Genomic DNA, 12,500 nt, shown 5'->3' on the forward strand with positions numbered 1-12,500 from the left:
GTGGTGTGAAAAAGTGCCACACCCTAGCAGTTGAGGGAACCTATGGAAGAGGTAGACCCAGGAAAACCTGGGACGAGGTGGTGAAGCACGACCTTCGCTCTTTAGGTCTCACCGAGGAAATGACCAGAGACCAAGACCTTTGGAAGTATGCTGTGCGTGAGAAGACCCGGCAGGACAAGTGAGGCCATAACCCATGGCCCCTACCTGGGACGTAGTCAGTCCACCTGTGCATACCTTCCTTCTTGGGACACATAACTCTACTTGTGAAGACCTGTTGAGGCAAGTGAAAATCAAAAAATCAAATCAAAATTGAAATCGATCAACATCAATGGAAATTGTAGTTGTGATACCAGTGCCGGTGGCACATAAGAGAACCATCCGAACTTGGCCATAGCCAGCACCGCATCGACTGGCCTCCGTGCTGGTGGCACGTAACAAACATCATCCGATCATGGCCGTTGCCAGCCTCGTCTGGCACCTGTGTTGGTGGCACATAAAACGCACCCACTACACTCACGGAGTGGTTGGCATTAGGAAGGGCATCCAGCTGTAGAAACACTGCCAGATCTGACTGGCCTGGTGCAGCCTTCAGGCTTCCCAGACCCCAGTTGAACTGTCCAACCCATTCTAGAATGGAAAGCGGACGTTAAACACCCACATATGCTCATGCACACACACACACACACACACACACATACACACGGACATATGTATATACATTCATATCATGCAGTGCCAAGTTAAAAGCACCCAGCACACACTGTAAAGTGGTTGGTGTTAGGAAGGGCATCCAGCCTTAGAAACCATGCCAAATTAGACTGGAATCTGGTGCACCTCATCAGCTTGCCAGTTCCAGTTAAACCGTCCAACCCATACCAGCATGGAAAACAGACGTTAAAGGAACATGATGACGATGAAACAATACAAGATGATCTTGTGTTGTGTCAAGGTGAAGTATCTTAGAACAAGTATCATGCAATATGATGACAATGAAATAAGTCATAAGTGTTTCATTTGATATCCATTAAATCCTTAATTTAGTATAATTGAAATTGAGATTATTATTCATATTGAGATTTGAATGCATAAATCATGTAGAGACAGGCAGAAAGAGAAAAAGTGAAAGAGAGGGAAAGAAAGAGAAACAAGGAGAGTGAAGTGTCTTGTTCAAGGATATTCTTGCTATAGGATATAAAGCACAAATATGAAATCCCTGATCTGTAGAGTATATAACTTTCAATAAGTCCTCATGTATGGAGAACAATTGTATAACACATACGATGAACCCACAGGTTAACTGTAAGATTAGGAATGTAGTCTATATCTTAAGATGTACTGAGGAATGGTGCAGAAACAAGACAACAGCTTACAGTGATGATACAGCACATAGCATAAGGAAGAAGACAGGCAAACATAGGAGGGAACTCTAAGAGGAGAAAGATTGTCTGTGCTCTACCAACATGCTCAATTAGAACATTGAGGTTCAGTTAAAACACAGAGGTTAGGATATGATCAATGCATAGAACAGACATGGCACTTAGAAAGAATTGAACAAATATTTTAATAGAACCTCACATTTCCTACAAGCTTTCAATTTTTTTTTGTTCCCCTATAAACACAAAATCATTTGAAGTGTCAAGAATTATAAAAAAACATTTGGTATTATATCAACTGACAAAGGACTCTATCTCTTTTTATCTTTACAGTTTGTAAATACGATAAAAATAAGGAAACTGATAATGCTCATCTCTAAGAATAGTTGATATAAAAATTGTCAAGAAGATCCACTTCATTCCATATACCACCATGTTATTTCTTTCCTGTTGGAGTATTTTGGTTTTCATTTGTCTTAATTTTGCAAGTAAGTTCTTGTTGTTATTTTTATTATTTGTTTGTGAAATCACTGAGTATGGCTGTGTATGATCAAGAAATTTGTTTCCAGGTCAGTTTCTATTGTATCAGGTCACCCCATAAGTTCTCTCCTAATTTTACCTTTTTTAAAATTGAATTAAATTTAACAGTATTTTAGAATGTTTAATGGAATTTAAATATATTTTTATGCATTTGTGTACATTTAAACTAATTAAATATTATTTTACAGGATAATAGAATTCAAATTTTTTTGATTAAAACCCTTTCTAATATGGAAGTATCCAAAGAACATTTGAGGCACATAATGCTTTATGAGTATAAAAACAGGAAACTCTGCAGCCGAAGTGACTCGAAACATACACTCAGTTTATGGGAAAGAATGCTTGAATGAAAGAACTTGCAGAAGATGGTTTGCAAAATTCAGAAGTGGAGATTTCAGCCTTGAAAATGAAGATCGAATAGAGGACATCCAGTTGAGTTTGATGATATGCTCTTTGAGGCATTACTTGAAGAAAATCCTGATTATCAGTTGAAGAATTGGCAATAAAGCTTAGTTCAAACCATACAACTATTCATCGTTATCTTTAACAACTTGGAAAGGTTCCTAAACTTGGAAAATGGATGCCTCATGAATTGCCCAAAAGCAACCACAAATCTTGACATCTGCTCTTCTCCATTCTCGTGAACTCATTTCACCCTTTTTGGATAGACTTGTGACTGGTGACGAAAAATGGATCTTCTATCGAAATGTTAAATGTCGTAAACAGCGGCTTGGTAAAAGGGAAAAAGCTCAACCACAGCCAAGAAGGGAACTTCATAGGAAAAAGGTTCTTCTCTCTATCTGGTGGGATTGCAAAGGAGTATTTCACTTTGAATTGTTACCGTCTAATGCAACAATCAATGTTCAAGTCTACTGTCAGCAATTAGAGCATTTGAACCAAGCTTTGAAGAAAAAAGACCCGCCTTAGTGAATCGTAAAGAAGTTATGTTTTAAAAGTACCCTAGATGCTTGAGAAGACCTGTTGAGTCAAGTAAAACCCAAATCATAACTATGGCCAATGCTTCCTGACTGGCTTCTGTTCTGGTGGCATATAAAATGCATCCTCCAAACATAGTCGATGCCAGTGCCCCCTGACTGGCTCCCATTCAAGTGGCACGTAAAAAGCACCATCCATATATGATCAATGCCAGGGCTGCCTGACTGGCTTCCATGCTGCTGGCATGTAAAAAGCACCATCCAAATGTGACTGATGCTAGCTTGCTGGCAGCATGTAAAAAGCGCTATCCAAATGTAATCAATGCCAGGCCCACCTGAGTGGCTCCTGTGCCAGTGGCATGTAAAAAGCACCCGCTACACTCTCGGATTGGTTGGCGTTAGGAAGAGCATCTAGCTGTAGAAACATTACCAGATCAGATTGGAGCTTGGTACAGCTGCTGGCATTCCAAACCTCAGTCAAACTGTCCAACCCATGCCAGCATGGAAAACAGACATTAAACGATGATGATGATGATGAGGAGGAGGAGGATATAAATAAAGTGCAGATAAACTAGAAAATATTTGTAAATAAGGATGGTACAAATCCTAAAAACAAACAGTACCTTTCTCTAAGAGATTGGCAGGCAGAAATTTAGCATGATATAATTAATATATGCAAGCCTAGCTCAGCAGGGCATTGCAGAGCATAAAAACTATAATATTTAAGCAAGCATCAATGGATAACATTGGAAAATTTACTTTCCCTTGTCTTCAATTTAATGATGGATGGTCTAGAGGAGAAGAGGAAAACAAAGATGCTATAACAGCCGATGGATTATCATTATCTCCATTTTAGTCTAAATAGCAGTGTCTTTTAAACAGGACTAAATGAATATAACCAGGAAATGTAGAAGAAGACATTGTACTTAATATGACCTTTTGGTCCTTTTTATTATTTTTTAATTGAAAATGTTGGAATGACCTTTTATTTTTGTTTTTGTCCAAAGTATTCCGGAACATTGGTTACTCATTAGTGACTTCAAACTGTCGGCATGAAGGATTCCAAGAAGCAACCCAGTTTGGAAAAGAAGGATCTGCATGCTTAAAGATCCTTTGAATAATCAGAGATTTAAAGTGTTTAATGAGAAGAAGGAGATACATGAAATATGAGTGGATGTTGTGAAAAAAATTGATAATAATACAATCAGATTTATGTCTGACTCTTAAAGAAAACATGTTAAGAAAACCATTTTCTTGGGATAAAATTGTAGGATGACGTCAGCAGCTGGAGAGCTGGCTGGAGCTTGGGGATGACCGGAAGAAGGTGCAGGAGTGACGTGCGCGCAGACAGATGAGGATTGGGCCTTTTCAATCGGGGTAACCGACAGTGCTGGACGTATAAGCACTTCGACAAGGTAAAGGAAAAGCAGCTGCTATTTTTAGCATTCGGGTCGGGCTACGTGGAAGAGTGCGTTACCACCAGAGAGGACTGCATCGACGAAGAGAAGGTAGGTGTCTTTACTTCAAATCTCCTGCTTACACCACAAGCTATTTCGGCACTCCACATAAGACATCACCACGATGGCAGCTAAAATCAGGATCGCCAGCGACGTTATCAGACCCTTTAATGGTGAGGGCGATGTAGTGGCCTGGATGCGTAAAATCAGGCTTGTGGCGAGATTGCAAGGCATTAGCGATGTGGTGAGCCTTATGGCACTATATTTGGAAGGGAGCGCGTTGACTCTGTATCTCGAGATGGGCGAAGAAGAAAGTCTGAGTGAGGAGAAGATTGAGCGACATCTGAGAGAGTCTTACACCGAGTGTGAATATACAGCCTTTGTTAAGCTGGGCACGATTAGATGGATGGGAGAGCAGGTGGATGAATACGCGATGGGGGTGCGCAGGCTGGCCACACTGGCTGGGTTTACAGGAGAAAGCCTGGACAGAGCAGCGCGACTGGCGTTCGTAAGTGGGTTGCCTGACGATGTAGGGATTCGACTGCAGCAATTGTCCGGGGGTAAAAAGATGGCGCTGAGTGAACTTGAGACTCAAGCCCGCGTGTTGATGCAAAACACTGGACGGAAGGCAATAGCGATGGCGGTAACGGAGGAGCATAAAGACGGACGACGGCCGGAGAAAGACGCGAAGAAGCCTACCTTGCAATGACAACGGCCGTTCTCAGGCCGGTGTTTTAGATGTCAGGGGTCGCACATGGCGAGGAAGTGTATGCAACCAAGGCCCGTCTGCTATCGATGCAGGCAGACAGGGCACATCGCCCGTGATTGCGACCAGGGAAACGACCGTGGGGAAGTTGCTGCCTCTCGAACTTTCCCCGCAAACGAGTAGAGATGCTTTTGGAGACGCTGCCCTTAATTGATGTCGAGGCCGAGGGTAAGTCGTTCAAGGCCCTCGTGGATACAGGTTGCACGACCACCCTTGTGACGAAGAAATGGAATGGGGCAAGTAGCGTCTGGGCGATCGACGGCAGCGAAATCCGATGCAGCAATGTAGAGATAGTGGTGCGAGGCGCGACGCTAAGGCTGCAGGTAATTGTTGTTGACGAGGTTGATGTGGTAATGGGGATGGACGCCATCAACCGCCTCAGTTGTGTCAGTATTGTAGGAGATGTATGTTCGGAAGCGTGGCGGTATTGTGCACTGTGAGTCAGGATCGCCAGAGAGAGCAGAGCCCCGCGAGGGACTGCGCCGCTTACACCATTAAGGACAAGGATTTTCAGGCGGCGTTCGATGGTCAGCGGTGGACGATAGAGTGGCAATGGAAAGACGAGCCCCAGATGCTGAAAAACAGGGTGAGCTGCTATCAGCATACCCTGAAAGGCCACGCCGGGGTTGAGTTTGAAGACGAGGTAGAAAGGTGGATCGAGGAAGGGGTCCTTGTCCCGTGGGAGGTGGAGGTAGTGGGTGGAGTGCTACCTCTGATGTCGGTGGTGCAGCCGATGAAGGGAAAAGTCAGATCAGTACTGGAGTTTAGAGAGCTAAACGAGCATATATCATGCCACACGGGAGGTGAGGTGACGGACGTTTGTGGCGAGATGTTACATGTGTGGAGACAGTCGACCAAGGCAGCGACGATTGTCGACTTGAAATCGGCATACTTGCAGCTCCATGTGAGTGACAAACTGTGGCAATATCAGCTGGTGTGGTACAAGGGCCCGACGTACTGTTTAACCAGGCTGGATTATGGACTGAATTCCGCTATGAAGATCATGGCGGCAGTGCTTAAGTCCGTCCTAGGGAAAGAGGACAAGATAAGAAAGGCAACCAGTTCTTACATAGATGACATTTTGGTGGACGAAATTGTAGTGCCAGCCAACGAGGTAGTGAGACATCTGGAGAAGTTCGGACTGATTGCGAAGCCACCGGAGCCGATGGAAGGGGGAGCTGCACTGGGGCTGAAGCTGTGAAGAGATAGATTGGGTGAGTTGGTGTTCAGGAGAGGAAATGAAATCCCAGAGCTGAGTCCCAGCGTCAGCAGGAGAGAGCTGTTCTCGGTGTGTGGGAAGTTGGTCAGTCACTACCCGATCGAGGGGGAGAGTTGGGGCGACAAGGTGAGAGAAGGGACGGTGGTGATGATGCAGGAAATCTTAGAGAGGACAAGAGTGGAAGACCCGGTCAGGGGGAACTGGTATGTGCCCAAGACGGAATGCGGGACCATCTGGTGTGATGCTAGCAGTATAGCGATAGGGGTTGTGTTGGAGATCGAAGGCGGTGAGGTGGAGGACGTAGCCTCGCTTCGGAAAGCAGATGACTTTAACCACATCAATGTTGCCTAATTAGACACGGTGCTGAAGGGGGTGAACTTGGCCCTGAAATGGGGGCTGTGCTCAATTGAAATCCGGACGAATTCGGCCACTGTGCTTGTCTGGGTAGGATCGGTGATCACCGGTGAGAGGAGAGTTCGGACGAAAGGTGCCACGGAGATGTTGATGAAGTGCTGTCTAGGAGTCCTAGGAGAACTGATTGCTGAGTTCGGACTGAAGCTGATCATGGTTTTCATGCCTTCGGAGAGAAGCAGGGCAGACGCACTGACTATGGTGAAAAGGGCGTGGTTGGAGGAGCTGGAGAAGGGATAGAGATAGCTGAAAAAAATTAAAAATGGATCGTAAAGAGGACCGTAACTAAATACCACAAGGCATTTTGTCCGTTCAGTGCTGGAATGGAAAGGGATAGCTGCAATGTGTCGGTTGGATGACTCCGAACTGAAGAGACTGCACACTAGACATTACTTGGGTGTGGAAAGGACCTTGTATCTCACGAAGAAGATTGATGCTGACGTCACTAGGAGAAGCATCTGGAAAGTGGTCGGGAGCTGTGACAGGTGTCAGTCCATTGACCCTGCTTCATGCGGGCATGAGCAAGGAAACCTTTCGGTGGAGCACAACTGGAAGAGGCTACCTGTGGATGTGATGCACTACCGTCAGGGAATGTATCTCTCCATGGTCGACTGTGGAGGGAGTCGAGAACAGGCATTGCTGATGAGATTGCGCAGATTTTGAATGGGATATTTTTGGAGAGGGGTCCTGTCGAAGAACTGCTAATGGACAACGGGGCAGCATTTCATACGGAAGCGTTGAGGGATATGCTTGACTGGTGGAAAGTGCGTCGCTTGTTCAGAGCAGCGTATAGGCTGAGTGGTAACAGAATCATAGAGAGGCACCAGCGGACAGTCAAGGCCATAGCGGAAAGAGGGCACATTTCGCCGCTGGAAGCAGTTTTCTGGTACAATATGTCTCCCCGATCTGGACAAGCTGAAGAATCTGTGCTACAAAGAGCGATATTTAAATATGAATGGAGGTGTCTGAGTAAAGTGCCGGAGTGTTACGAGGGAGAGAAGGGACCTGCTTATGTGAAAATAGGGGAGGAAGTCTGAGTTAAGCCGCCGAAGGCATGCTGTACGTCTCAATGGAGCAGAGAAACGGTGATAGCGGTCAATTCCAGAAACAACATCTCCGTGGATGGAATGCCGCGACATGTCTTAGGCCTTCGCAGGATTGTTGCTTTGTCGGATGATGATTGTGGAGAGGAGGAGAATGAGGTGCCTAGCCTGAGAAGTTCTCGATGCGCAAGGCGCCCTCCCGGTTGGATGGTGGACTTCAATATGAAATAAAGAGAATGTGATCTTTAAGATCAGGGTGGTGTGTGGGATGACGTCAGTTGCTGGGGAGCTGACTGGAAGAAGGGTGCAGGAGTGACGCGTGAGCAAGCAGGGGATGATTGGACTTTTTTGATGGGGTAGCTGACAGTGCTGGACGTGTGAGCGCTTCGACAAGGTAAAGGAAAAGCAGCTGCTATTTTTAGCATTCGGGTCGGGCCACGTGGAAGGGTGCGTTACTGCCAGAGAGGTCTGCATCGACAAAGAGAAGGTAGGTGACTTTACTTCAAATCTCCCGCTTACTCCACAAAAATGTGGGAAGAATTCAGATTTTCATGATTATTCAGATTTTTATGTTATTTTTAAAACCAATTCCAATGTTTTATATGAGTCTTTTTTTATGTAACACTTCACATTATAAAACTTTTTAGATGTTTTGAAAATAAATTGAAATCATTTTCTTCTTTTTTCAGTCTATTTTGCAGATATCCAGGCCACAAGTTGGGATGTAACAGTTTGTTTTGATACAGCTAACTATTCTTCAATTCGTGTTGCTTTGAACAATAAATATGTCGACATATCATATCAAAGCAAACAAAAATGTTTCAAACCCAATTTTGAATTAAACAGTGGAGAAAAGCCAAGTTTTATTAAAGTTAATCCGTATAATAACTATGAGGTAAGTAAATTACAATTACGTGCTGGTGACACATAAAAGCACCCCTACACTCTCGGAGTGGTTGGTGTCAGGAAGGGCATCCAGCTGTAGAAATATGCAAAAAGTTTACAAACACATACATACACATACTCGTATGTACACACACACATACATGCATATCTACTTGTACACTTGTATCATCAAAAATTATGCTATTTTCAAAGAAATAAGCTGAAAATGGTATTTAATAATTGCATTGACACTGCATATGTTCTTTATATTTGAATATAGATTCAGATTCAAAGAGCTTGAAAATTTTCACCCCTAACAGGATTTGAACTCCTGTCCTTTATTGCTAGTTTTATCTCTGAACTATGTGATTAAAAACTTCTGTCAACTATAAATATTAAATTAATAAGATGGCTTGAAAAGAAATTATGTGTGTGTGTGTGAGCATGCATGTATGTGTGTGTGCAGGTGCAAGCATCAATCCACAGTAAGAAATTTGCTTCCCAACTGCATGGGTTCAGGTTCAGTCCCACTGCTTGGCATCTTGGGCAAATGTCTACTACTAGAGCCCCAGGTCAAGCAAAGTCAAGATTGAACTTGGAAGATGGAGACTGAAAGAACCCAAGCTATGGACACATAAGAGATGCAGCAATATCAAAGGAAGGCTAACTGGGAAGATAGTGTTTGCATGTGGCAGATGCTCAGGAGCAATAAACACTAAAAACGCGCAGAGAACAACTTCCGTCACATTCCAGGAAGAAAAACTAGAAGTAGTTGATAGTTTCCGTTACCTAGGTGATCAAGTCAGTAGCGGGGGAGAATGAGCTGAAAGTGTAGCTGCTAGAATAAGAATAACCTGGGCAAAGTTCAGAGAGCTCTTACCTTTGCTGGTGACAAAGGGCCTCTCGCTCAGAGTAAAAGGTAGACTGTATGACGCATGTATAAGAACAGCCATGCTACATGGCAGTGAAACATGAGCTGTAACTGCTGAGGACATGCGTAAGCTCGCAAGGAATGAAGCCAGTATGATCTGATGGATGTGTAATGTCAGTGAGCATACTCGACATTGGTCACTTGATATTGTGTCCTTGAAGCCCAACATTCAAAGATCATGCTTCACCACCCAGTCCTGTATCTTCCACGGGTTCCCTCCACTGTTAGAGTGTAACACTTCATCACACAGCTGTCCTCATCCATACACATCACATGACCATACAGCACAGTCATCTCTCTTGCATACCACATCTAATGCTTCTTATATGCAACTTTACTCCCAGAATGCTTACACTCTGTTGTGTATGCACACTAACATTACATATCCAGTAGAGCATGCTGGGTTCATTTCTTACAAGCCTATGCATATCCTCAGCAACTCATGTTTCACAGCTGTATGACATGACTATTTGCACACAGGCATCATAAATCTACTTTCACTCTGAGTGAGAGGCCCTTTGTTACCAGCAGAGGTAGAAGCTCTCTGAACTTTGCCCAGCCTATTCTTATTCTAGCAGCTATGCTTTCAGAACATCCACCTCCACTACTAACTTGGTCACCTAGGCAATGGAAGCTATTGACTACTTATAGTTCTTCCCCCTAGCATGTGATGGAATCTAATTTCTGTACATTTATTGCACCTGTGCATCTTCCACATACAAAAACTACCTTCTATGACTTTTCTACAGATCAAGCTGGGTCATCTGTATAATACACAAACTCATATGCACACATACAAGACACGTACTAAACAGGTGGACACAAATACACACACGCAGATACAGACATAAATGCATGCAAAGATAGGGATACATAATACACAAAGACAAAATGGAATAGGCAGGACAAGCAGAGACACATAGGACAAAAAGTCATTAGAAAGGCCACAAAAAGAAGTCTGACAAGTAATAAAGCTCAAGTGATGATCAAATAAATAGTGTGTGTTCAACTGGAAAAAGGTGACCATCCCCAAATATAACAATATCTGTTTCAACAAACAACTTCACAACAAAAATCTTAAAAAACAAATAGATAAACATGTACATACATACATACATACATACATACACATACATACATACATACATACACATACATACATACATACATACATACATATATACATACATATACACATACATACAAACATGCACGTACACACACACACAAACACACACACACATTTATATATCTTTCAGGCACACATATATATACACAGCACTACTTCCTCTTACCAAATTCACTCACAAGGCTTTGATCAGCTTGAGTCTATAGTAGAAGTCACTCAAAGTGCCTTGGAGTGAGACTGAATATCGTTTTGTTGACTGCATGGCGATGTCAGTTGCCCAGGCAACTTGGACAAAGCACCTAGTTCATGCTTTGAAGTAGTTGGTGTTAGGAAGAGTATACAGCTTGAAAGACTATGTCAAAATAGACATTGTAGTTTGATGCAGTCCTTAGACACATTGGATCTGGTCAAACCATCAATCCCATGCCAGCATAAAACATGGATATTAAATGATGATTATGATGTTGATGATGATGATAAGGATATACGTATATGTACGTGTATGTATGTGTGTGTTTATGAGCACATGTGTGTGTAGACTAATTCAAATGATTTTTGGCTGAGAAACAGAGTCCTGGCTGTGCATTATATATGTTTTACCATCATTGTGATCTACAGCATGAGGATAATGATGATGGTCACTATCATCATCATCATCATCATCATTAAACTATTCCAAATACAGCATTTTGTTCAACTTTGTTGTATTATTCTATTTTAGACAATTGTTGGAAAACCAGATCATTCAGAAATATATTTTGGCGAATGCAAGTCAGATTGTTATAAGAAGACAAAATTAGGAAAATGTAAGTTTTTGTTTTAGAACTGTTCTTTATTCTTTTCTTTTTTGCTTTTCTTTCTTTTTTAAACTCCAACTTATATGGGAAGGTGGAAGGAATTCTACTGGAAACTGATGTGGCTTGGGTCATGGTGGCTGTTCTCCTGGGAAGTGGAGAAGTAGCCGTCCTCCAAGCCACAAAAACGGACGGCTCGGTTTGGAGAGGCCAAACATTAGAGCTAATCGTACAGGCAGAAGGGGAGACTCTAAATAATTTTGCAGAGATGGTATGGATAGGAGACCTGGGGCTGAAAGTGTGGTTGGAGGGCAGGACTCCACGTTGTTTTAAATGTGGCCAAAACGGCCACATTAGAGCACACTGCCCTCTGCAGAAGCAGACAGAAGAAAGGATACTGGAAAAGAAGCAAGAAGAGAAAAAAGGAAGAAAGAGAAGATGAATGGAAGATTACTGAAGGAAAAAGGAAGAGAAAAAAAGAACAGTATATTGTGCAACCCTAAACCTTACCCACCCAGCCCATACCCTCTGTGACCCACTCCTCCCTACAGACACCAAACCCACCCTTCCCCTCTTACACTAGCAAAAAAAAAAGAAACACATGCACAACAAAGAACAAAGAGCCCCCCTCCCCACGAAGTTAATTACGTACATATCGACAAACAAAATATGGAGCTAATTCAAAAAGTAACAAGCTGAAAAACAGCAAGATTTGTGAACAGTGAAGAATATCATGAAACACTTGTGTGTACTGATCTCAGAAGCACAAATGGAGGAAATCAAAAAATATAAAAAGGGTGTGAAGATATGGAGAATACACAAGGACATAAAAAAAAATACTGGTCAATACTGAATGTGAGGATCTGTTGAAAAAATATGGGATCGGCGTGAAGAAAGGACTCCAAAGGAGTAAGTGATGTTGCTTGTGGTGGGCAGGCAGCTCATTTCCATTGTCACATTTCATTTTCATTTCATATTATCATTTTTATAATTTTATTTGTAATTATCTTTAAGTTT

The 12,500-nt window shown here is 42.8% G+C and overlaps 1 protein-coding gene across 1 annotated transcript in view; it reads left to right on the top strand.

Annotated features, from left to right (window-relative positions):
* Positions 1 to 12,500, top strand: part of LOC115217915 — a 68,939-nt gene that overhangs the window by 27,074 nt on the left and 29,365 nt on the right. The window contains exons 2-4 of the mRNA XM_029787634.2: positions 1,707 to 1,861; positions 8,434 to 8,639; positions 11,411 to 11,495. Of these exons, the coding sequence (XP_029643494.1) occupies positions 1,807 to 1,861; positions 8,434 to 8,639; positions 11,411 to 11,495 (346 nt within the window). The 5' untranslated portion in view covers positions 1,707 to 1,806. The remainder of the gene's footprint in view (positions 1 to 1,706; positions 1,862 to 8,433; positions 8,640 to 11,410; positions 11,496 to 12,500) is intronic.

This window comes from Octopus sinensis, linkage group LG12 (genome assembly GCF_006345805.1).
Source record: "Octopus sinensis linkage group LG12, ASM634580v1, whole genome shotgun sequence".
Taxonomy (NCBI): domain Eukaryota; kingdom Metazoa; phylum Mollusca; class Cephalopoda; order Octopoda; family Octopodidae; genus Octopus; species Octopus sinensis.